The following is a 27,178-nucleotide window of genomic DNA, read 5'->3' as shown; positions in this document are numbered from 1 at the left end:
GGGAATAGTCTGAAAGAGAAACAACATTTTAGGGAAGACATTCATTTTCACCACTGAAATTCTTCCCATTAAAGACAAATTCATTTTAGACCATCTTTGTAGATCAATTTTCACTGAATTCCATATTTCAACATAGTTGTTTATGAACAACAAGGAGTTGTTATTTGATAACCAGACCCCCAGATATTTAACTTTCTTCTCCACTTTCAACTCACTTATTTCAGAGAATCTGTCCTTGGTTTTCTGATCCATATTTTTAGTTAAGACCTTGGTCTTAGTCTTATTTATATAGAATCCAGCCAGCTGACCAAATTGTTGTATTTTATCCAAGAGTCTTTCAATCTTGTCCATTGGATTCTCTAAAAACAGCACAACATCATCTGCAAAGGCTCTCAACTTGTAATCCTGTTTCCCAATTTTGGGACAATGTAATTTATCATCTTCTCTGATAGTTCTACAAAGCACTTCTAGAACCAATATGAAAAACAATGGGGAAAGTGGACATCCTTGTCTAGTCCTTTTTTGTATTACACAATTGTCTGATAGTTCCCCATTTATAATAATCTTAGCATATTGCTCCGAATAAATTGTCTTAATTGCCCTAATAAAATTGTTGCCAGCAGTCATTACCTCTAGTAATCTCCACATAAATTGCCACGAAATATTGTCAAAAGCTTTCTCTGCATCCAAAAATATCATCGCCATCTGTTTATCATTATGTTTTTCATAGTACTCCAATACATTCAAGACTGTTCTGACATTGTCTCTCAGTTGTCTCTTTGGCAAAAATCCAGCTTGATCTTCATGAATAAAATGTCTTAATATAACCTTCATTCTTCTTGCCAAAATGGCAGCAAAACGTTTGTAATCATTATTTAAAAGTGAAATTGGTCTATAGTTTTTAACTGACGTTAGGTCTTGATCTGGTTTTGGGATTACTGCAATATTTTCATACTTCCACGAATCCGGCATAATCCCTTTTTGTAGAATAACATTCATAGTCCATTGAAGAGGTTGTAGGATTTGATCTTTAAATGATTTATAGTACAAAGCTGACAGTCCCCAGGGCCTGCCCTGGGGCCTTGTTGGGCTTAGCTTGATTTATTGCTTCTGTTACTTCCATAATTGTTATCGGAGCATTCATAATTTCTATTTGTTCCTTAGTGAGTTTTGGAATATTTTTGGTCCTGAGAAACTGCTCAATTTTTTTAATCTTCAACTATTTTGCCTTTATATAATTCTGAATAATATTTTTAAAATTCCGCTCTTATTTCCTTTCCATCATAAGAGAACCCATTTTTTGTAAGTATTTTGGATATATAATTTTTCTTCCTCTCAGATCTAATTTTCCAAGCTAACAACTTGCCTGGTTTGTTTGCAAACTCAAATGTCCTTTGTTTAAGATATTTCAAATTCCGTTCAAGTTCATTTGCTATCAACATAGAAAGTTGTTGTTGCAACATTTTGATAGCTTGAGTGACCGTCTTCTTATCTTTAGCCCATAATAATTCCCTTTCCTTTTTGGAGATCTGCATCAATAATATCTCTTTTTTCAATCCTCTTTGCTTTTTGAAGTATGAATTTTGCTGTATAAAAAAACCTCTCATAACCGCTTTACTTGCATCCCAGACAATTTTATTGTCCATTCCCTGGTTTAAATTCAATTCAAAATAGTCCTTTAGTTTCTTTTTAGCTTTCTCCACAACGTCTGGTTTTTCCAAGAGGTATTCATTCAATCTCCAATGAAAAGAAGTTGTTCCTTTCTTCTTCCATGTAAAACAAATTGGGTTATGATCTGAAAAGGTTCTAGGTAAAATATCCATCCTTTCCATACATGGTGTAATAGCTTTAGATGTCCAAACCATATCTATCCTTGAATGTGATTGATATCTTTCAGAGAAATAAGTATATTCTTTTGCATTGGAATTTTTAATTCTCCACAAATCATAAATATCCATGTGTTCTACTAAGTCAAAGAATACTTTGGGAAGTTTACCTTGTAAGTTCCTATCCGATATATCGGATTTTCTGTCCAAAGATGTCGAAACAACTCCATTAAAATCTCCCAATATAATCAAATTGACATTCGGTAACTCCGCCAACTTTTGATCCAAGTAGTTATAAAATTCAACTTTCTTTTCATTATGGGCATAAATTCCAATTATCACTGCTTTAATCCCGGAAATTAGAATTTCCAATGCTTTGTACTATAAACAGAACCTGCCTTCTTCATCTTTAAAAATCAATTTGGGTTCAAATTGTTGTTTGACATAAAATACTACCCCTCTTTTTTTTTCTTATCTGAAGAAACAAATTCTTGTCCTAAAGCCTTATTAACCAAAAATTTTCTATCTTGCTTTCTAATATGGGTCTCTTGTAAGCACACAATGTCCAAATTTTGTTTCTTAAGAAAATGAAAAACTCTATTTCTTTTAACTTTTGAATTTAAGCCATTAATGTTCCAAGAAAAAAATCTGTAATTTCGTTTGTAATCCATGTAGTCTAGTTCTAATTATGTGTTGAGGAAGCAGAATACTCAGGAGATAAGTCTTTTTTGTATTTCCGCCAAAATTCTTGCACTTTAAGAAGCTCAGTGAATCTATTCTTCTTACCCTTGTAGAAGAAAGAAACTCCCTCTGGTAGTTCCCACCTAAAACGTAATCCATTGGCATTTAATGCATCAGTCAAAAATTTGTAATCCTTACGTTTTCTTAAAATTCTAGCTGGAATTTCTTTCAGAATTTTTATCTGGTGAGCTTCAATTGTGAGAGCTGTAGCAAAGTGAGCCTGAAAAATTCGCTCAGTAATTGATTTAGAAGTAAATTGCACCAAGCAATCTTTAGTTAATTTATTTCTTGTAGCGAAATCCGAATTTAGGCGAACAGCTGTCTCAATCTGTGCCTCCATCTCTCCAGCTGTAATTCCCAAAAGTGATGCAAGTTCTTCCCCAAGTAATTTCTTAACATTCTGGTCAGCTTTCTCTGGGATGCCCCTGAACCTTAAGAATCTCTCTTTTTGTCTTAATTCCAGCAATGCCATTTGATCTAATAATTTTTCTTTGTCATCTTTCAGTGATCCCACATCCTTTTCTAAAGTATCAAACCTTGATTTAAATTCTTTATTATCTTGTGCTAATTTTTTGACTGTTTCCTCAATATTTGATGCTCTATCATTTATTTGCTGCATGTTCTGTTTGAGCTGAGTCATATCCAAAGTAACTTGTTGGAGAGCATTAGCGTTTGACTGAAGAATTTGTTTCATTTCTGACAGTGTCTGATCCAAATTTGCAGACATTTTGACTTCCCCCACACCTGGACTTGGAAGGGAAAGTTTCCTAAGCTGTGGATGTATCTGGCTTTGGTGTAGTTTTTTTGACATTATCTTTCTCTCTTTCTTGTTTCCCCCCCCCCCCCTTCCCCTTTCTTAGCGGTGAGAGAAAGGAGTAAAGCACTTTCACAGCAGGGTTTAATGTCCTTGATCTCAAAAGAGAAAGTAGAAGCCTGTAGTTATTTTCCAAATATAAACAGTTCTGCACCACAACTCATATATCTTATCACTAGCAGTTCAGTTTTCTCACGGTAGTGTGAAACGCCTTTTGGCTGTAATTGGCTGAATTAGTAATAGACAGCTTGAATGACAAACAGCAAATCTCCTCTTCCATAAACTTTTTCAAACAGCAAGAAAGATAGTTTCCACTAATAAGATCTTTTTCCAAATACTGAAAGCTTTTAAACATCAGTTAATCTCTTAAGTTCCAATAATTGGCAAGAAGATTGGGTTCCTCTCCTTAATTATAGCCAAAAAGAACTTACAGCCGCTTCTTGTAGCTATCTTCCCAGTAAACGCAGGAGGAATTCCAGCAATTTATCATCAATCACGTTGAAAGGTGAGCTTCTTAAACTTTAGCAATTAATTAGATCCAAACCGTAGAAATTGGCTGCCAGCCAGCTTTGGTCAAAGAGATTTCCGCAGAAGAAGACAGCTTGATTTAAGTCCAGCCCCCGCCGCTCTTTACCTAAGACAGAATTGCGTCCTTCGACACAACTCTGAATTAGTGAGCTGGCAAAAGGGGGACAGTGGTTTATCTTGAGTCAGCCCTTTAATCCAGGGTGAGGTGGGTTTTTTTTGAAGCCTCAAAACCCCCTTAATTTCTTCTTCTCGGTCCTCCCCTGTCAGGGAAGCATGCAGCTGCGTTGGCAGTCCAACCAGAAGTCCACATAAGAGACTCTTATGAATAAATAATTGGTAGAAATTAACATGACCATGCCAAAATAGACTGTAAATTAACAATTTATAGATACAAAATTGAACCAGGGTAACACCGGGATCTTTTGCTGTAAAATGTTACATTTCTCCCATAAATATAAAGTGAGGATAATTTATTATTTTTAAACTTTTCTCATTCATGCATTTTATGCAACATAGGAAGCCAGCTGTTATTGAGACTGAGATTAAGGATTTTTAGAAGGAAAAGGTTTAAATGTTTAGCAAATGAGTGCATTCATAATTACCTAGCTTATTCCTAGATTTTCTCAGGGAGGAGAAAGCAGAGTTCCTAAAATATTTTGGGATCTGGGAGAGATTCTAAACTACAGCCAGGAGGCCAAAAATGTCTGTAGTCTTGGAAACTTTTTAGACACTGCCACATACAAGAACGGGGAAGGAGGAGTTTAAGAAGGGGTACCCTGTGATATAGTCAGATGAGGAAATGTCTTGGCCAGTTTTCAATAGATGAAGAGAGTAGCTAAGAATAAGAGGTATGGCAATGAGAGCTGGTTTCATTGATCAAGTATGTTTTCTAGTAAGTAAAATTCATCACAGTATAACAGTATGTTACATATAACGTATAACAGTATGTTTACTAAGCCTATGCAGTCAGATAATTATGTTATGATTATCAGAACGATAATGGCATTAGCAGAATTATAAAAATTGATTCCGATACAATAATAATGGGGCCCTCTCACATCAGAATTGCCGTAATGGTTACTCCGTCATTGCTTGTGTGTATAGTCTTCTTGACTGAAACTGAGTTGTCACCATGTATCATTGAACAAAACCATCAAATACAAAAGAAAAGTTTCATATTTAAAGCTTTATCTGTAGCTGCAAATCACCATACATTTCAGAAACTGATTTGTCTTGTGGCCTTGAGTTCTATTTCTGTACAGATTTTCATTTGCTTGAAATAAATAAATATATATATATATATATATATATACATATATATATACATATATATACACACACACACACACACACACACACACACACACACACACACACATATATATATATATATATATATATATATATATATATATATATATATATCTCAATCAGAGATGTTGGGGCATTTTTCTGCGATGAAATGAAAACTAGGATGAGAGTTTGTGCTTCAAAGGTGAGAGTGTGCAGTGGAGGCATGTGATCTAGTTGGCTGCTCCAAATACTTATTCATGCTTGAGCACTCTGGAGTACTATGTTTACATACAGCCATTGCGCGGAATGGAGACATTACATAGTGCAACTATTCTGAAATAATCCCCCAAGTTAGAAATCTACACACACTTCATTTTCTCCTTCATGACTCTGACAAAGTGTATTGTGCAGCACAAGATTCAAACCCACATGGTAAAGTTTGTAGGGTTGCTGCTGGCATTGGAATTGAGAAACTGGACATATGTTGTCGTTTTTACAAAAGCAAGTTCAAAAAGGATTTTCAGTGATCTGGGGTAATTGCAAAAATAATCATGGGATGACAGAATACTGTTCATTTGAATTTATTCTGACTGACCCAATAATATGAGAACTGAGACCATATATTGGCTTTTTATTTTGGAGCATCAAGATGGAATAGGAAATAGCTATGTAATTTGATTACATATGATCAGGTTGCTTCAGTCAGCAAAAAGGAGACCACATCTTAAGAAGCTATGGACTGTACAAGATCCTTTTACTATTTGTAAATATTATATGCCCAACGCATTGAGACACGGTCTCCTTTTTTGCTGACAATTTAGTAGATGCTTCCTGTCTTTTTTTATGTTTTTAAACATTACAGCAGCAGCCTGTGTTGCAGCTGAAATGCACACTGCCAAGAGTAATGTTTGAACCAGCCCTAAATAGGATTTGAAATTGGACGTCGTGTGTGTGTGTGTGTGTGTGTGTGTGTGTGTGTGTGTGTTCACAAAAATATTGTTTTACTTTATGAAATCAGGTATGTTTATGTTTACTCAGCATTCACATTTTATATTTCCCAGATAAATGGGAAGCCTATCCAATACATCTTTCCTCATGCAAGGCTGAAACTATCAAGGGACCCGAAGGATCACTCAGTTTCAGGTAAAGCAAACAGGAGCATATGTCATTACTAGAATATTTATTATGTGGCATGCAAATGCAATGTAAGATGACAATGTCAGTCACAGGAAGAAACTGTGGTTCATCTTTTCTAAGCAACAGCTTTTAGTGACAGCAGAAGGTATTGATAATCTTTAGGTGCCACAACACTTTGCAAAAGTGAGAGATACTCTAAAGAAACAATATGCAAAATATATATTCCTTCTTTAACTGATTGGATGCTTAAAATTCCATATTCTGACATAATTTAGTCATCTGGAATTAGCATTTCTGTGCACCTATTATACGGGAAATGGGTCAGGGTGTCAAGGATACTTAGGTGTTTTGTCAATCAATCAACTAATCTAGTCCATTTACCAAAAGTAACTTACGCAAATCACCAAGAAGCATGGGAAATACATTTCCTAGAATTCTTGGTGGCCTTAGATATTGAACAAATATCAGGGCAAAAACATTAGGTGCTACATTCCTTTTTTGTCTGCTAAACCTGGATCATTGATTTCAGGCCACTGCGTTGATAACATTACATGTTTACTAAATGAAGTTATATGCAGCTTCCTGTAGGATTTTAAAGAACTCAGGCCTGTAGCATGGTTTCTCCTAAGCCAAGGAAACAGAGGAAGTGGAGAATCTGTAAGTTAGGTGTCAGGGCAATTAATTCACTGTCAGGGCAATTAATTCACTTTGCAATACACTGTATGTTCAGTCATTCTGCTCTGAGAGAGGGTTGGAAACTGTTTCTCTTGTACTGTGTAGTTCTGCATTTTGGTATACGTAGACCATTGAAATCAATGGATTTTAAGTCTGCCTAAGTCTATGCTGTATTGTGGCTTTTGACCTTGTTTCTCTCAAGGATGGGGACTAAGGGGTTGTCAGAACACAGAAGAGGCTGGTTTTGATTGGGGCTTCAAGGAAGAGAGAGAGATATGGCACCACATAGACTTTCTGGCAGAGAGATCTGGGTATATGGTGCCAGCCATATAGAGTGGGTGCAGTATTTATCTTTTTGCTTTAAAGCTCATGAATAAAGGCTGGGTCTATTTGTGATGGTTGTGTAAGTTCATGAAAATGCTCCACCAGGGGTTAATGCCTCTCTCTATAGTTTCCCACATGTTCTTTTGTTGTTTGTGAAAAGACTGTATTGACTTTGAATTAATGTTTTCTTCTTTAACAATCTACACTATCTGTCCTGTGCCAGAGGCATCTTGTTTCTTCAGTGTTTTCTGGCAGAACAAGTTTCTTTTTTACACTGCTATAGGAAATTACAATGGTGAATGTCAAAACCTGCTCATGTACAGAAGTAATTGCTGTTGCCAACCATCACTTTCCCTCCAGCATTAAATGGAAAGTACCATCATGAATCCCTACCTTGCTAATGCTTTTGGTTTCCCAAGTTTTGCTTACCAAAAACCTTATTCATGCTTTTTCCACCTCTACACCTCCTTAGAGCACTCTGCACCTTTTTTTGGTCAGCATTTCATTACAGTTTCTGTTTGATGTTTTGTATGCAAACAAGCAAGTGAAAATTACTATACACTACTCACAGTAACTTGCCTAGGGAGCAAGAGGTTGCCGGTTCAAATCCCTGCTGGTATGTTTCTGTGTTTCAGCAGTGATATAGGAAGATGCTGAAATGCATCATAAAGCATGGGAGATGGTATTCTACCAAACAAAAACCACATGACTCTGTGGTCACCAGGAGTCGACACCGACTTGATGGCACAATTTTATATGATCAAGTACTCTAAGTAAGGCAAGAGTTTATTCTAACCAGATATGCCAGATGTTTTATTTTATTTTGTTTGATGTTAGGCTTATAAGTCAATGTTAAACAAAAACCCTCTACATTACATCTTCTTTATATATATTTATCTAAGTCACTAATCCCATGCGTGGCAGCTCTTGTGAGATTTCATGAGCTGTTGCCTGGATAGCAACGGGGATGGGATAGAAAACAGTGATGGTGGCTGGTGGCAGGCTGGAGGAAGCGGTGGGCTGGCTGGTGGGAGGAAGTGGTGGGCTGGCTGACAGGAGGAGGGAGGCGGGCAGGTGGGAGGAGCTGGCCACTGGTGGGAGGTGGCGGACAAGAGGAGGTTGCAGGCCAAAGCAGCCAACAGGAGGGCAGGTGGCCAGGTGGCTGGCTGGGAAAATAAGCACCGGCAAGGGGCAGTGGCGGGCAGGCAGGGAGGAAAGAGAGAAAATGGCTGTCGCAAACTAGAGGCGCAAGTGCTCTGCACCGACCGAGCTAGTTTAATATTTGTTTATAAGAAGTATAAAAACAAGTCCCAAGTGCCTATGTGTGTCAGTTATCCCAAACCTTAAGATTGTGCTTATTGGATAGAACAGTGACAATTGGATGCAGGTGTAATTCTACAGAAAGCAGAGGATTCTACAGAATTCTATAGAAACGTAAAGAGATACTTCTTTTTAAAAAAGAAGAACATTCAAGGCTAGGGAATTTGAATTTAACTTAGGAGGCATGGCTTTTGCAACCCATGGAATTGGTTGGGGCTTCTTCTCATGTTTCTGTCATGGGGTGGGGGTGGGGCGGGTGGAGAGATATACATTCTTACCTGCCCTGTGAGCAACAGAATATCCTGAACTCACACCACAGTAAATTACAAATAATCACTTGGGGATTATGTTTTTAATAAATCAAATGGATAATTATGAGAATAGCAGTACTTAAAAGAAAAATAAGTAGTCAGTAGATATTTACATCCATTGACAGCAAAATGTAAGTAAATAATAGTTTATTATGGTCCATGACTCCAGTCAAAATACACACACACAAGTACAAGCACAAAGTACAACACACAAGCACCATATCAAATTATATAAAATCTCAGTTACAGCTAAGTTGTTCCCTTCTCAATTTACAAGCTGCTGCACAAAATCTTGCTATCTGCGTTGTGAGCTCTGCATGTCGATCCACCAGGAAATAGGAAATATAATACTCTTCTGATCGACCCAGTCTATTTTTTAGAAGTGGTTCAATCCAGATAGTACGAATGTCCCTGTAATAAACAATGTAAAAGGACATGTGCAACTGACTCAAATATCACCCACACCACATGGACATAGCCAGTTCCTTAGTGGGATCCCCTTAAATCTACCATCTAAACCGGCAGAGGGTAAGCGAGAAACTAGTGAGAAGGATCTCCTCTGATTTAAAGTGGTCAAGTGGGCAATGTATGCAGCAGATTGGGGGTAACTGAGAAGCTGCCTGGGGTGCTCTTGACAACTAGGCTTAAGTCCATTTGCTTCTCCATTTATTATTTATTTATTTATTTATTCATTTATTTGATTATTATACCGCCCTTCCAAAATGGCTGAGGGCAGTTTACAATTAAAACAAACCATTAAAACAGTAAAGAGCTAAATCAAACATTAAAAACAATATCTCCATATCCGCATATCTCCATATCTCCAAATTCTCCATATCTGCCACACATTGTTTAATAATCTCTTTGGCAGCATCATGACAAAGTGACAATAGATTTTGCATTGAGAAGCCAGATCTACCCAGATTGTCATCTTTCAAGGCCCTGAGGGAAGGCATGTACTTTAAGCCAATATTTAAATGTACAGAATGTACATTGTACCTGTAAATGTACCTGTGCCTCAACTCCAATTAATCCTGTTGCCAGACGCAGAATGGCATTTGATATGCATCTGGGCACTTGAAAAAATGGCATGAAGGAATCCAGGCTGCACCACTTTTAGAGGCTTAAAATTACAGGTGTGACAAATCCCTGCTAACTTGGCAAAGAGGCACCTTTTAATGTGGTGATTCTCTTTATTTAGCAAGTGGAGAGTAACTGGCCCTATCCACCTCCAGCACAGTACCTCCAGTGACTGTTGCTGGTGTCTATCTTGTGTTTCTTTTTAGAATGTGAGCCTTTTGGGGACAGGATTCCATCTTATTTGTTTGTTATTTCTCTGTGTAAACCACCCTGAGACATTTTTGGAAGGGCGGTATAGAAATCAAATTCATCATCATCATCATCATCGTCATCATCATCATCATCCAGATACAGAAATAACAGAACAAAGGCTAGCAGACCAGAGAAGATTCATAATAAGAAATAAAGTATTCACAGGAGTTGAGCTGGAAGAACTGCAAAGAGCAACACAGGCTCAAGATGTGGAAGAAGAATTACCACCAACTGAAGCAGTTGCTCAGGAGCAGGTGGAGGAGGTGTCGGAAATAGAGGATGCCACTGTTGCTGAACTGTTTCAAAATCAAAACCAGGAAACCTCCCCTTTGCCTTCACCTCAACAACCCGAATGCTGTTTAACAGAAAAGCAACAAGAACTAAAGCAAAAAATAACTGAGCACATGAGCCAAACAACCACCAGGGTTCGACTTCCAGCTCTAAAAACAGTTGCCAAAAAACAACTTGCTCAGGTATTAAAAGATGTCAATGCTGCACTTGCAGAAATAACAACCAAGAATTTGCAAGAAACAAACCAACGAATGTACAGTGCAGCAACAATAACAACACAAGAGCTCAGATTTAAGATCAGTGGACCTGTAAAAAAAGAAAGTAGTACATCACCTAAATGGAAGATTAGATTAGAAAATAAAATCTCCAGGCTTCGATCAGATGCTAGTAAATTGAAAGATATGAAAGACAAGAAGCTGAAGAATGAAAACACCAAACAGTATCTGATCCAAAAATACCACCTAGATTCAAGGAAAATTAGAGAAGTCCTGGAAATAATAAAGCAGCAAATAACAGCAGTGTCAAATAAGATTAGCAGATATGAAGCCAGAACTACACAACACAGGCAGAATCTCCAATTCCAGTCAAATCAGAGACGTTTCTACCAAAGCATAGAAGGAGAAACTGCAAGAAACGTAGAAACACCAAATAAAGAAGAAACAGTGCAATTCTGGGGGAAATTATGGGACAATCCAATAGAATATAATAAAAAAGCAGGCTGGATGAAAGAGGTCAAAAAATGTAACCAACAAATGCAAGATCTAATAATAACACCAGAATTAATAAGTGAAAGAGCAAAGAAAATTAAAAATTGGACTGCTCCAGGCGACGATGAACTGCATGGCTTTTGGCTTAAACACCTAACAAGCCTTCATAAACAACTGTCAAAACAGTTCAATCACATTTTGCAAGGAGGTGATATTGAACAATGGCTAACAATTGGGAAAACTCACCTCAACATGAAAGACCCAGCAAAAGGTGCAGTTCCAAGTAATTATAGACCGATAATCTGCCAACCATCTGCCAACCATGTTCAAATTATTAACTGGAATAATAGCAGATGAAGTGATGCAACACTTATTAACTAACAAACAGCTTCCAGTTGAACAGAAAGGAAATTGCCTGAACACCAGAGGCACAAAAGACCAGCTGCTGATTGACAAAATGATTTTAGAAAACTGCAAGAGAAGAAAAACCAATCAAAGTGTTGCATGGATTGACTACAAGAAAGCCTTCGATTCATTGCCTCACACATGGATACTAAAATGTTTAGAAACAACTGGTGTCAGCAAAAACATTCAGATATTTATTTAAAAAAGCAATGAGCATGTGGAGTACACAGTTAACAATCAATGGCGAGACACTTGGACTGGTTAGCATTAGAAGAGGCATTTTCCAAGGGGACTCACTATCCCCTCTATTGTTTGTAATCGCCATGACCCCACTTTCACAAATACTAAACAAAACAGGCTTCGGATACCAAACATCTAAAACATCAAGTAAAATCAACCATCTGCTGTACATGGACGATTTGAAGTTATATGGAAAGTCCCAGTCAGAAATCGAATACTGCTAAACACTGTCCGTATATTCAGTAGCGATATAGCAATGGAGTTTGGACTAGACAAGTGTGCTGCATTAATAATGAACAGAGGGAAAATAACAAAAACAGAAAGAATAGAACTGCCCAATGGAAGCAAGATCAAGAACCTGGAAGAGAAAGAACGTTACAAATACTTGGGCATTCTCCAGGCTGATAACATCGCACACACTGAAGTTAAAAGAAAAATTGGAAGTGAATACATCAGGAGAGAGAAAAATCCTCAAGTCCAAACTCAATGGCGGGAACACCATGCAAGCCATCAAAACCTGGGCTATACCTGTTATCAGATACACTGCAGGAATTACAGACTGGACCCAGGCAGAGCTAGAGACGCTAGATTGTAAGACCAGGAAAATCATGACCATAAAGTATGCTCTGCATCCCCGCAGTGATGTAGATAGGCTCTACCTCCCTCGCAACTCAGGTGGAAGAGGAATGCTGCAAGTCCATCAAACAGTAGAGGAGGAGAAAAGAGGCCTTGAAGAATATATAAAGGACAGTGAAGAAGATGCACTTAAAATGGTCCAGAACGAGAAACTATTCAACACCAATGAAACAAAGCAGGCCTACAAGAAAGAACAAGTCAAGAACCGAGCAGAAAAATGGAGAAATAAGCCCCTGCAAGGTCAATATTTGAACAATATATGTGGAAAATCAGACATCACCAAGACCTGGCTATGGCTTAAGAATGGCAACTTGAAGAAAGAAACAGAGGGGTTAATACTGGCTGCACACGAACAGGCACTAAGAACAAATGCTATAAGAGCAAAAGTAGAAAAATCCACCACAAACAGCAAGTGCCGCCTTTGTAAAGAAGCAGATGAAACAGTGGACCACCTGATCAGCTGTTGTAAGAAGATCACACAGACTGACTACAAACAAAGGCATGACAAGGTAGCAGGGATGATACACTGGAACATCTGCAAAAAATACAAGCTACCTATAGCCAAGAATTGGTGGGACCATAAAATTGAAAAAGTGGTTGAAAATGAAGTTGTAAAAATATTATGGGACTTCCGACTACAAACAGACAAACATCTGCCACACAATACACCAGATATAATAGTAGTCGAGAAGAAAAAAAAACAAGTCAAAATAATCGACATAGCAATACCAGGGGATAGCAGAATAGAAGAAAAAGAAATAGAAAAAAATCACCAAATACAAAGATCTACAAATTGAAATTGAAAGGCTGTGGCAGAAAAAGACCCAAATAATCCCAGTGGTAATTGGCGCCCTGGGTGCAGTCCCAAAAGACCTTGAAGAGCACCTCAACACCATAGGGGCCACAGAAATCACCATCAGCCAATTACAAAAAGCAGCTTTACTGGGAACAGCCTATATTCTGCGACGACATCTATAACAATTGACAATAAAATTCTGGCATCCCAGGTCCTTGGGAAGGACTCGATGTCTGGATAAAACAAACCAGTCAATAACACTTGTCTGACTGTGTAAATAAATAATAATAATAATCTGAACCCAATATTTGTTTATTTATTTATTTAGTTATCAAATTTATACCCCACCCAGATTTACATCTCTGGGTGGCTAACAACAATTAAAACACCTATAAAAGTTAAAACAATACAATAATTTTAAAACCATAAAATTAAACAAACAGTATTTTTAAAAAAACCCAGAAAGTTTGGGTTAAAATATGGGTTTTCAATTTTTTTTAAAAAAATTGCCAGAGATTTGACTGGAGGATTGTAACTCAGCAGGGAGCGCATTCCACAATCTCGGGGCAGCAACCGAGAAGGCCCGTCTCTGTGTGGCCACCAGACGAACTGGCGGCAACTGGAGACGGACCTCCACAGATTACCGCAATGGATAGTGGTGCTCATAATGAAGAAGACATTCTCTCAAATACACAGGGCCTAAGCCATTTCGGGCTTTGATAACTGATAACTAGCACTTTATATTTTGCCCAGAAACCTATAGGCAGCCAGTGTAACTCCATCAGCAAAAGAGTAATGTGGTCTCTCTGAGACCAGCCTGGCTGCTGCATTCTGAACCAATTGAAGTTTCCAGACTTTGTACAAAGGCAGCCCCACATAGAGCACATTACAGAAGTCAAGTCAGGAGGTTACCAACAAATGTACCACTGTTTTGAGGTCATTGATCTTGAGAAACGGGCGCAGCTGGCGTATCAGCTGAAACTGATAGAAAACACCCCTGGCCACTGCCTCAACCTGAGAAACCAGGGAGAGGTTTGGATCCAGAAATACTCCGAGACTCTGAACCTGTTCCTTTTGGGGAAGTGTGACCCCCATCTAGAACAGGTAGATCAAAACCATCTCTGGAGTTCTGACCCAGCACAATAAGTACCTCAGTCTTATTTAGCTTCAGTTTATTCTCCCTCATCCACCCCATTACTGCTTCCAGGCAGGCATTTAGGGAAGATATGCCAGCTCCTGAACAAGTTGACATGGAGTAGATCTGGGTGTCATCAGCATACTGGTAACACCCAGCTCCAAATCCCCTGATGATCTTTCCCAGCGGTTTCATGTAGGTGTTAAAAAGCATTGGAGAAATACAGAGCCTTGAGGGACATCATACTTAAGCTCAAATCTCGAAGAGCAACCATTTCCAATCGACACCATCTGGAATCTGTCCAAGAGGTAGGAGCAGAACCTCCCACCCCCAACACCCCCAGACGTTCCGGAAGGATACTATGGTCGATAGTATCGAAAGCCGCCGAGAGATCCAAAAGGTCCAACAGAGTCACACTTCCTCTGTCAATTCCCAATTGGAGATCATCCATCAGGCCGACCAAGGCAGTCTCCACCCAATAGCCCACCCGCAAGCCAGTTTGAAATGGGTCTAGCTAATCAGTTTCCTCCAAGACTGCCTGGAGCTGAGAGACCACCACCTTCTCAAATACTTTGCCCAGACATGGGAGGTTGGAAACAGGTCTATAATTGCTCAACTCAGGGATCTAACGCAGGCTTCTTTAGAAGAGGTCTAATAATTGCCTCCTTGAGACAATTATTATCTGCCCTCCCTCAGAGAGGCATTTATGATTTCCACCAGGCCGCTTCCCTGCCTGCTTCCCTTCCCTGCCTAACAGCCTCCATGCTAGTACAAGCCATGTTGGGCAAGGGTCAAGAGAACAAGTGTTAGGCCTCACTGCTCCAAGCAGCTTGTCCACATCCTCAGGAGTCACAAACTGAAACCCATCCAGTTAAATCGCATAAGAAGAGTTGTTGGACACCTCCAGTTCAGACATCAGATTAACTATGGAGTCTCCATCTAAGTCAGCCCGAAATTTTGTAACTTTTTTTTGGCTAGGATGCAATCCTGATAAAATCAAATTTACATCCTTTTAACAGCATGGGCCACAGTGCTGAATCTTCTGGACAAGGATTTGGTAGTAGGTAAGAATGTCTGCATTTAGGGGTTCTGCTCAAATCAGTGAACAGAGGCATAAGGAATCATCTGCAGCCAGAATAACCTTAATTTGCTTTTCTAACCGGGATGACCATTTGGCCCTTATAAACCGGGGACCTTCACCATGGTCAGACTGGAGGGCCTTCTCGAGGAAACCCCCACTGGGATCTCTCATATAAGGGACAGTGGAAGATGATCTGGGTAATCCACTATCCTCAATACTGAATTGAATCAGAGACTTAAGCACATTCCATGAAACAGAACACTCACCCTTAATGCAGACCAGTGGGTGAATTCACCCACAATTTCCTTGTCCATAGCTCTGTTTAACCCAAACATGTCTAATGCATTCATCATTAACGCCAAATACAGACCTGCTAAGTTGCAACCCTGATCTTTAGACTGCCGTTGTAATGGAGATGGGCAATCTCTTGCAGGCAGATAGTTTTGATAAGCTGCATACAGAAGATCATTTGGCCCCATTCTAGCATTAAAATCACCTCCAATTACAAAATAAGCATTTGGGAATTGTGCCAGTAGGTCATCAAAATAATGTTTAAGGCCGTCCCTGATCTCCTTGATACTAGCATACAATTTCTATGGTGGAATGTATACATTTATGACCAGGAATTAATATTCTTTCATCTTGACAGCAACAGAATTAGCGAGATTGAGATATTATGCTAAATCCTCTGACTCTGCAGAGTTTGATAGATAAAAATAGATATAGATATAAATAAACCCCCTCTAGCTCTTCCCTGGTAAAGCTCAGGAGCGGCTTTCAGCCAAAAAAACATATAGCTGACCAATTGGCCATCATCCAGGTCTCCTGCATTAATATAATATCAAATTTAGACAAATCATCTAAGAGATCATCATTCTTTTTTGCAGACCATCCTGTTTGACAGCTTGGGAGTCATTGGAGAACTTCCTCCATAGGCAAGGGCCTATAGTCTCTGGAGCAGTTATTGCCTGAGGGGGATAGGGGACCTGGGAGCTATCCACCAATGCCCTTGTCTCACAGATCTCTTGATCTGTGGGACACACTCAGATAGGGTATTAAAGATGACATGCAACATTACAGTTTGAAACATAAAAGATAGATTTGAGATTATCCTCTGTTGTGGGCTCCACAGATGAGAGGCAGCCAAAGGGAGGAGGCACTACTACATCAGGGTTGCACACCTTGGAGCTCTCCAAGTCTATCAAGTTGTTAGTTACCTTTTGCTTGAAATGCACTAAGTCTGAAGCTGTTCCAGTTATACCCTGGGCATTGGTCCAAAAAAGACTGCCGTTCCTTAAGGGAGCAAATAGCCTCCTTCATGCTTTCAGCATTTTTATTTGTTGTCAGCTTTAAATCAGGTACTGTAATAAATGTTTCAAGAGCTTGTTTTTTTTTTTACAGAGAAAGTTTTTGCTTGGAAGTTTGATATCGCAGAGCCCTTAGCAACCTGCTTATTCTTTATCTTATCAGGGGTGGCCTCCCTTGGCAGTTTCTGCAGCAATCCAGCCACTCAGGTTTTTCTTACAAACCGGGAGCATGCCTTCATTCTGAAAGACCCTGGTAATGAATATTTGAAAACTTTCCAAGTAATTCCGAATAATAAACAGTTTCAAAGAAATCACTTCTTGATGAAATATCACTACCGATCTCCTATGAACATTAGGAAGCCAGTAAACTGATTTATTATCAAGGAAAGAAGCTTTACACCTAAGGAGTTGTGTTAATGATCGTCTTATCGTTGACTGACTTGACCAACAGACAAAATTCAGGGAGGAATTGCCAACTGATATAGAGACTTGGTTTCTCAAGAGCTTGTAAAAGTAATGCTGCGAGTCAAAATTGGCTCTAGGAAAAGTGTATCTAAAGTGGTCTAGGAAAAGACCAGTCAAGCCGTTTGTTATAAGGATTGTTCAAAGCTGTGCCTTGTGCAGTAGGAGCTTCCCCCTAGGGAGACCATAGCTGTTTTTACCGCGTCCATTTTTCCATCCAGCTTTTACACACACACACACACACACACACACACACACACACACACACACAACCAAAATTTTTTCCAATAATAATGTCTGTCTAGGAAAGAATGTCAAATGTATCAGCATAAGAGATAGAGTTAACCTCAGCTTGTTCCTGAGTACTCTTCACTGGGGAGAAAGTTGCAGCAAAGGGAGATTGATTGGTAAAATTAGGAACTTCCTCATCCATTACAGCCAATCAGATACTCTCAAATCCTCAATGCAGAGCACCCCCAGATACCCTGGGGAAATAATATCTGGCTTCATTCAACCATGTTGATATATTCTTCTTTAACACCTTACTTCAGGCAAGTAAGGTGGCCTTGCCGGCCTGCCTGCCATGCTAGTATTAATCTCCAGCTGTCAGCATGTTTTGCCAAATTATATCTTACAGGTCGAGAATCCTTTATCCGGACTGCTTGGGACCAGAGAGGTTCCAGATTTTGGATTTTTCCAGATTTTGGAATATCTTCATAAATGATATGAAAGGGCATGAAAGGTCTTTCAATACACGATCAAGATCTTCATTTTTAGCTCTATGCAGTGTCTTTCTGTTTTTCATTAACTTCTGTTCATCACTCTCAGCATAGAACTTTCACTGTTCATCACTTTCAGCATAGAAGGGTGACAGTTCACCCTTCTGTTTCTTCAGGTCATATATGGTGCTCTTTCCAACACCATACTTTTCTGTAAGACATTTCACACTTACACCACTGTCCACTTCCTCCAACAGCTCTACTTTCTGTGCTGTAGACAAACAGAAATGCTTCCTCTTTTTACTCAACAACAGTGAGTTTAGGGGCCGTAAGTGATCACTCCTGCAAACTGCGCGTCCCACCCAATCCCAGCCCAAATGCTTCCCAGCCGATTGCAAAGCTGCCATAATGTTCTCTCTGAGTTGCGGGCTTTTTGCTACTTTGTATATACTCTGTTAGCTGCTGAGTTGGGGCCGGGATAGGTTTGGGGGCTGAGGGGGATTTTTTGTGTGTGAGAGGTTGAAGCTAAAAGATTTTTTCCCCCCTCTTAGCATGGTGTCTGGATTTTGGAGCTTTCCGGATGTCAGGAGTCCAGATAAAGGATTTAGAGTGACTGAAATGACTTGTGAGAACAAAGTTTTCCCATGCAGTAGATTTCCACACAAGAAGTTGATGGTGATCCAAAACGAATGAAGATGCTCTTATTGTTTTCTGGTTTTTCAGTTGCTTAGTTTAATTTAGACCTGACATGTCTCACTTGTTTTGCTTGAGAACATCCTATATCACCTGTTTTGTAACTGTAAAATTGTTCTGACTCAGAAAGGACAGCAGGGGGTGGCTGCTCAAAAAGGGTTAAAATGTAACAATATACATATTAGTAAAAAAAGATAATTCTCATTGCTATACCGTTGAAAGAAAACTCTGAAAACCACACAGACATCTAAAACCTGACAGCTGGGAGAAAGGAGCTTAAGAGGTGACTGGCCAGAAATGGATTGTACCTTTCCCCCCTGCCCTCCTGTTCTGCTGCAAAGTGCCCAGAAGGTGTTTTGTAATGGAGTAAGCTCTGTTGGGCTAACGTTCCACATAGTTGTCTTGTGCTTAAAGTGTCAGTAGCTGGATCACTTGATTGGTAGTTTATTAAACTTTTGGCAGCTTTTCAGCAAAATCCCAGTGTTGTTATCCCATCATAAAACATAATGAACATAATAGAATACCAAGCAGCAATAATCACAACCATAAAATGAGATATTAGTCTAAAAAATCCCAACACAAATACTGGAAATTGCCAGGAATGGGACCATTAGAAGCCTCCTGGGGTTGGGAACATACCCACTCACAGCGCCTGAGTAAGCAAGGTGAATTGCTACCTGTACCATGCACCTCTGCACCATGCAACCTCCCCCATGCACCAGTTGCCCCACATCCCTATATCCCCTTCTCCACTGTGAATGTCAGTCTTCCCCACCCAATCCAACCTCCACCACACATTGATTTCTCTCATCCTACCTGATCTGTCTCTTCATGTTAATCTGCTTCTCACTTTTGTCATGGTCCTGGATCCAGGAACTCACAAACTGAGGAATGGCAGAAAGCTGAGAGTATGGGGGAGTTGCAGCTGTTCAGGGGAGAGAGCAGACGTGTTTTCCTGAGCTCCTCCACCTCCCATCATTGTAATTGTTTTTCCTCCCTTTTTTAGCTCTATTTTTATACTATTTTAGTGCTCTTATACTACTTTTAGCTTCTATTTTTATATTGCTTATTTTATCTTCTTTTAAATACTTTTTAAACACTTTTAAAATACTTTTTAATACCTTTTAACTCTCGGGCCGAGGTTTTAGCTATTTTTCCCCTCCCCTTGCTGTTTGTGTTTTATTGCTTAAATCTTTTATTGCTCAAACATCTCACTTACTATGACGAGGAAGAAGAGAGCTCGCCTTAGCCCTGCAGCTGGCAATGTGGAGGAGGAACGCCGTCCCAAACAATCACGGATGGACAATTTTTTACTCACCAAAGTAAGTGCCTCCCACATACCAGCTTCGTTGAATAGATTCAGCCCTTTGGAGTCTTTAATCAATCCAGATGCAGAGCCCAATGAGAGGATTGTTACGGCTTCTTCCCAGACTGATACAGTTCAAGTTTTACAAGGTGTTGTAAATCTAAATGCCACCCTCTCTCAGTTCTGCAATCTCACTGCAGATACTCTTAAACTTATGATGCAAAATCTGCATTCTCTTGAAAAGAAACTGGACTCTTTATATTTGTTTTGCAAACAAAAACTTTCCAGACAAATCAGCTCCCCTAAAAAATGCAATTATGCTATCATATCTAGTCCCCCTCCCAAGCAAATGGGGGCGAGAGATCCTGTGTTTGTGTCTCCACGGAAACGTATTAATAAGTCTTGTTATGTTTTGCAATCAAATTGCATTATGCTTCTGATTCCTAGAACTCCCATAAACTACTCTAAATGGCATCACAAGGAAGCCATACTTCACTCTTTGAGACTTTTAACCCATTCTTTTATTGCACATCAGGATATAGTCCATTACAATTATCTCCCTGATTTTAATTCCTACCAAAGGATTATGATCACGTTTAAATCTGCAAGGTTTCCTTCGATGCTGTTTCGCTCAAACCGGCTACTAGCCAGATACGGCATTAGAACCCAAAGATGTTTTGCTGATCTCCAGCCAATGCCTCTTTATGTACAGAAGACTAAAGAGAGAGCACAAAAGACCAATTTATCCCACGCTAGATCATACCCATATCTCGGTGCAGCTAACAGCCTGAACCCTGCAAATGACTATTTCAACATTATTGACTCTCAAGGACACTCCACTCCCTTTGAGTCTTCACAGCTGGCTGAACTCAAACAAGGGAGGCAAGAGCTGTTTATCTATCCGGCCACAGCTGCAATTAACTCTTTTAGACCTAATGACTCTCCTGATCTCATTGATATGATCTCTCCTGAATTACGTGAGAGTCCTTTACTATTGCCTGAGACTGTGGATAATTTGGCTCTGCCGGGAAACAACATAGGGAAAAATGCCTTGGCTTCAATCCCTGCTTCAACTCGGACAACTAATGACCTCTCCATTCATTCTGAGCCGCAATCACTCAGCATCACACAACCTTCTCAACCTTCTCATGCCTCTAAATATAGTACAGAGCTACTGAAGCTGGTTGATATAGCCATTCAAGAGAATGTTCTGTTGGAAAAAAATAGATGGACAGGCATATTTACTGATCCGCACTTTGATGCTTTACTGTCCACCCTGGACCCTAATCATATGCCCTCCATAAACAATCCCATGGGGACCTTAGATGCTTGGGCCGCTCGGGGGGACCTCAATCCTTTCTGTGATCCACCAGCTGACACTACACAGGAAACTGCATTAACACCACATGTTCTGTTGGACACGTCTTCGCCTACTAACTGCGAATTTTTACGAAGATCCCCTCCTGTGCAGGAGAGTGTTGCTGCTCTGGACAAAGAGTGTCTCCACCCTGAACAAAATTGACTTGCGGGGTTCACGGCGCAACTCAGGGTGCTTTCCTGGAATGTGGCCAGTTGGAAACACAAGATCTCTGATTTAGATTTCCGCTCCTTTATTAGCAACTTTGACATCCTTTTGCTACAGGAAACATGGGTTATTGGTAACATCTCTTTGTCTGGCTATTTGGTACACTCTTTAGATGCTGTATCAGGTACAAAAAGGGGTAGGCCAAAGGGGGGTTTGGCCATTCTTATTTCCACCATGTTTAGGGGTAAAATGTCCCTAATTGGGCAATTGGACTTGTTAGCACTTGCTGTTCTTATTACCCTGAAAACGCTTAATATAATAGTGATTTCTGTTTATGTACCACCAGCTGGTTCCTGTACAAATATAGACAAGGTATGGCATAAATTAGAGGCCTTTATAGCCTCTACTCGAGCAGCCTATTCGGGGGCCGCTGTGATAATGGCTGGTGATTTTAATGCTCGCTTGGGCTCTGATAACGACACTCTTTGCAATAAATTCCATTACCATCCTCTCGATATCCCTATACCATCGCCCTTGCTTACAAGATACTCCAAGGACCTTAGGTATAATACCCGTGGTTTCCGTCTCTTATCCTTATGCCATAGGGAGGATCTCCATCTCCTCAATGGTTCCGTTATAACAGATTTTCCCACGGAATTTTCCCATTGGTCTGGTTCCAACCCCTCTTTGATTGATTACATGGCAATTTCACGTAATTTAGCTTCGCAAGTCAGCTCTTTTCGGGTGGTTCCTCGCCCGGAAAGTGATCACTCCCCCCTTGAGCTATGCTTATGGTCGACTGACTCAACCCATTTGGTGGATGGACAGTTGTCCCACTTAGAACAGGAGCAAGGGCCCCTCAGAGCCAAATGGACAGAAGAATGTGCTTTTCGCTTCTCTGCAATATTGAATTCAGACAAAGCTAGTGGCTTACGGGAGGCGATATTAGCCCCACACACTATGCAGGAGAGGGATTCCATTTTTGCCTATTACCATGATATTTTGGCCCTTCTACTCCCTGTGTTAGTTAAGTCTCGTTCTCATTTTACAAATAATCTGAAGGCTTCATCTAAACCGTGGTTCGACCTTGACTGCCTGCATGCAAAAAAAGATTTGGTAAGGGCCTTTAAAAGCCATGTGGCTGATCCCTCGCTAATCTCCAAGCAGGTGGTCTCAAAGAAAAAATCAAAATACAAACAGCTAATTAGAGATAAGAAATTTAAAGCTGCTAGAGAAAATTGGGCCAAATTAATTGAGGCGGCTAGATCAAAGAATCAAGCTATCTTTTGGAGGCTGATCTCACCCATAATGGGCAAAGCTTTTTCTTCCCCTTCTTATTGTATCTCAGCTGCTGCTTGGGAAGAGCACTTTCGAACCCTTTATCAAAGGGTTAGCGGGATGGATGATAATATTATCAATGAATTAAATAACACCACGATCCCCAGTTGGGACCCTGTATCGTGTTCCGAAGTTGAAAGCCTTATCAAATCTTTCCCTAGAGGCAAGGCCCCAGGAAGTGATTTTATTACTATTGAGGCGCTTCGGTCCAATCTTGACTGGTGGGTACCCCTACTTGCTTCTCTTTTCTCTTACATCGACTCCACGGCTAACGTTCCCTGTGATTGGGGGGTAGCTATTATTATACCCATTTATAAAAAGGGCAACAGGGATGACCCCAAAAATTACCGCCCAATTAGCCTTCTGAACGTGATTAGTAAGATCTATGCTAAACACCTATTTTGTAAACTGGAGGATTGGATTGAGTCAAATAACGTTTTGGCTCCGGAGCAGGCTGGCTTTCGGCCGGGCCGGTCCACTTTGGAGCATGCCCTTATTTTGCAATTCTTATCTGAAAAATATTCTAGTAAGCCAGCTTCCGGACTTCACGTCGCTTTTATTGACCTTAAATCCGCATTTGATCTCATATCCCGTGAAAGGCTCTGGCGCAAATTGTGGGACCTCACAATCGACAGAAGGTTGCTATTATTGATTTCCTCCTTGTATGAAGGTGCTTTTCTGAAAGTTCGATGTAATGCACTGGGGTCCCTTTCGAATGCGATACCCACATACAGGGGCGTGAGGCAGGGCTGCATTTTAGCTCCCTTATTATTTAATCTATATATTAATTCGGTGGTCTCTTTTGTATCTATACCTTCCACGCATCCTCCCAAAATAGCAAATAAACATGTATCTATACTTTTATATGCAGATGATATGGCAATCATGTCCCAAACCCCAATTGGTCTGAGACGTGCTTTGGGTCTCCTCTCAAAATTTTGCTCCCAAGAGTCCATTGAGATTAACTATGGAAAAACCAAAGTTCTAGTCTTTGCCAAACGTCCTAGGCAATATTGTTGGTCCATCAATGGCCACAGGATTGCACAGGTCAACTCCTTCAAATATCTAGGAGTGGTTTTTCAGTCATCAGGTTCACGCAATGCCCACCTCAAATCCACATTGCTGACGGCACAGTCAACCACGAACCTTATTACCTCTTTTCATTTCTCGAGGGGGGCTTCTTACATCCCCGCTGCAGTTAAACTGTTTGTATCTAAAGTCCACTCCCAAGTGCTGTACGGAGCCCAAATAGGACCTGTCAGCAACTTTATGGCTTTAGAAACCCTGCAGTCTAAATTTCTGAGATCTATATTGTTAGTCCCCCAATGCGTGCCCAATGCTGCGCTTAGACGAGAGGTGGGTATGATTAGATTGGAAACTTGCTATTGGAGGACTATCATATTATTTTGGTTAAAATTTGTCTTCTCTTGCGTAGGACTGGCCCCCGTTATTAAGACTGATTGTTTCCGATTTAAGTGGCAGACCCAAATTGCTGACAAATTGGCTCATTATGGTTTCTCTCAGGATGAGATTATAAAATTGGGATACGATCGTGCCAGGATTGAGATTAAACAACGTATCATGGACATGGAACTGCAGGAAGAAGTCGCTTCTCTGCCTAAGAATATCTTTCTAGGGGATCAAATCTTCAACACTAAACCAGCTAGCTATCTAAGTCTAGTTACCACCCCCAAATTTAGACGTGCTCTGACGCTCGCCCGTCTTAATGCGCTTCCATCTGCTGTCATGGAGGGAAGATTTAAAGGTACCCCTTTTTCTGCTCGACTTTGCCCTTGCGGGTCTGGTCAAGTGGAGACAATTGCGCATGCCATACTTTATTGTAACTTTTATAGGGACACCCGCTTAAGATTAGTGTCCCCTTTGTTGCAACATTTTCCCGGGCAGTTGGATGACTTCTTTTTGAAGTACTTATTGTCCAGTTCTGATGACAACCTAATAATCAAAATGGCAAGGTATTGTCATATCATTTGCACCATCCGCTCAGGTTTTTAATAATGTTCTGTTCTTTTCTTTTCTTCCCCTGTGATTCTTGTTTCATGATTGCAATGGAGGGTGCCCTGTTTAATAAGGTTTTCAGTCAGACCTATTTGGAGTTCACCATAACTGTTCTAATTTTAACTTGGTACTATTGTGTTATAATCCATTTTATTATGCTGAGTCTCTTTTCTTATATGTAAGCATGTAAGTATGTATGTTTTAGCTATGCACTGGTCCATGACCGTAATAAAGGACTGACTGACTGACTGACTGAGAGTATGTGTGGGAAGTGTATGAGTATGAGACAGTGTGGGAACTAAGCTCTAAGCCCCAGGTGACCATTGTAACACCCAGGAGAACCTAAGCCAGCATTCATGACACAAAGACCTTCCTTTGTCCTCCAACTTGGAGGAGTCTCCTGAAAACCTACCAGTTTTAGCAATAGTCCAAAAAACCACCAAAGTCAGGAATCTTGCTTAAACTTGCTTAATTAAACTGAGAAAAATGCTTAAGAAATCAGGCAGGGCTGATTTCAGAAACAGAACCTTTCCAGGGAAAATGGGAAACAATGAAACAATTCACCCTGCTTGGGCAGCAGCCTGATGATCTGCAGCAAGAAGTCACTGGAGCAACATTCTTCTCTGTTGCTTTGCCCAGCTCTTGTTGCTCTGCTTGGTAGTGGCCATTTGGTGGCTGGGCCAGGCTCTGGCCCTTAAAGTTGTCCAAGGTGTGCTCTTAGATCCCTGCCTTGGTGGAGACCCTGGCTCAGGATAGAGTCCTGTGCCAGTCACTCCCATGCTTACTCAATACTGGTGGCAGCTGTCACTTCCACCAACTTAAAAAGGAGCAGTCCAGTGGCAGAAGCTAATTCACTATCACCACCAATCTGCTGCTTGGTCCAGTTACTAGTGGTCCAGTTCTTTCAAAAGCCAGGTGTAGCTAAAGAGATGGTCCTGTCCTGTGTGCTCACCAGCTGAACAGAAGTCAGCACATGAAGTGCTTGATATTGGAGTCCTGTGATATTGTATACTCCAGAATATCTAGATTTAGCTAGTTCCAGACACACAAAGCCTGGCTAGATGGATGGTTGTTCTATGGAAATACTAGTCTACTTCACCAAGTGATGCATGATAAATTTGTGTTGGTTCTCCATCAAAACAGCTTATGAATAATTGCAGCATTAGAAGCATCCAGAGGTGCAGCTAGGTACTTTTGGACCCTGGACCCAAGTTTACCCTCCCCCCATCTGTGAAATAAGCATCCTTTCTTTATCTATCTATCTATCTATCTATCTATCTATCTATCTATCTATCTATCTATCTATCTACACATATATACATTTCACCAGAAACCCACAGGTCTGGGCTGTGCGGGGGGTGGGGGGTAAGACAAGGACTACACAAATCCAAAAGGATCCATACATCTTCTTGATCATTCACCATGAACCCTAGATCTGTGCCAGAGTGCATTTGCCAAACAAAACAAAAAACACTGACTATACAAGCCCCAATGGATTCACATAGCTTCTTGCCAATTCATAAGCTAATTGAGACCCATGCCCTTGCTTCACAGGTCTCATGCAGACCTTTTGGATCACAAATCAAATTGAGCACATTGCATTTGTTTTTTAAAAAAGTGTTTATTCAGATGTAACAGTTCCACTTTCACTAGATGTGGTACTCTATGGATAGAGATAATTTTCTGGCAGCTATACTGCAATATGGGGAAATCACACGGTTGACCTTGAAAGAAAAATACACAGAATCCTGCCATCTTGGACTACGTGTGTGCACAGTTAAGCTCAGCCGTTCTGGAAATGTAAAGGGTTGGGCAAAAGGTGGGGGGCACATTGTACTTTTTTATGAAGACAAAATGCAGCTTCTTTCACATGGGGGGATGGAATGATGGTCTGGTGTTTTCACTTCCCATAGTGTTTTGCCATGAAACAAGCCACTTATAGAATTTTGAATTTAAAAAAAGAAAAAAAGGAAACATTATGAAATCAATGGATTGATTGATCCACTTCAGTATCAACACATAGACTCCCAATAACCTGTGCCAATTTTTTGAACTCTGCACTAAGCCATTCCTAATATAAACAAAGTACCCTTTTTTCCCTTGGGGATCAGCTTGTGGAGGATGTGGGAGGCGTGAGTGCTTTCCTCTCTGCTCTCGGAGCCACTGTGTGCCAGCCATGTGCAAAGTCCGGCAATATCAAGAGCAATTGAATTGTGCCTC

General features: G+C 40.2%; 1 protein-coding gene across 12 annotated transcripts in view; it reads left to right on the top strand.

The window, feature by feature from the left end:
* The window catches only part of PCLO (piccolo presynaptic cytomatrix protein), a 381,716-nt gene that overhangs the window by 305,605 nt on the left and 48,933 nt on the right, over nt 1-27,178 (top strand). For all 12 annotated transcript variants that reach the window (XM_053252849.1, XM_053252847.1, XM_053252845.1 and 9 more), the window contains one exon: nt 6,264-6,345. In XM_053252849.1, coding sequence (XP_053108824.1) covers nt 6,264-6,345 — 82 coding nt within the window. The remainder of the gene's footprint in view (nt 1-6,263; nt 6,346-27,178) is intronic.

The sequence above is a fragment of the Hemicordylus capensis genome, chromosome 5 (genome assembly GCF_027244095.1).
Source record: "Hemicordylus capensis ecotype Gifberg chromosome 5, rHemCap1.1.pri, whole genome shotgun sequence".
NCBI lineage: Eukaryota > Metazoa > Chordata > Lepidosauria > Squamata > Cordylidae > Hemicordylus > Hemicordylus capensis.
The sequence above is the reverse complement of the archived record's forward strand: the minus strand, read 5'-3'. Positions and strand labels throughout refer to the sequence as shown.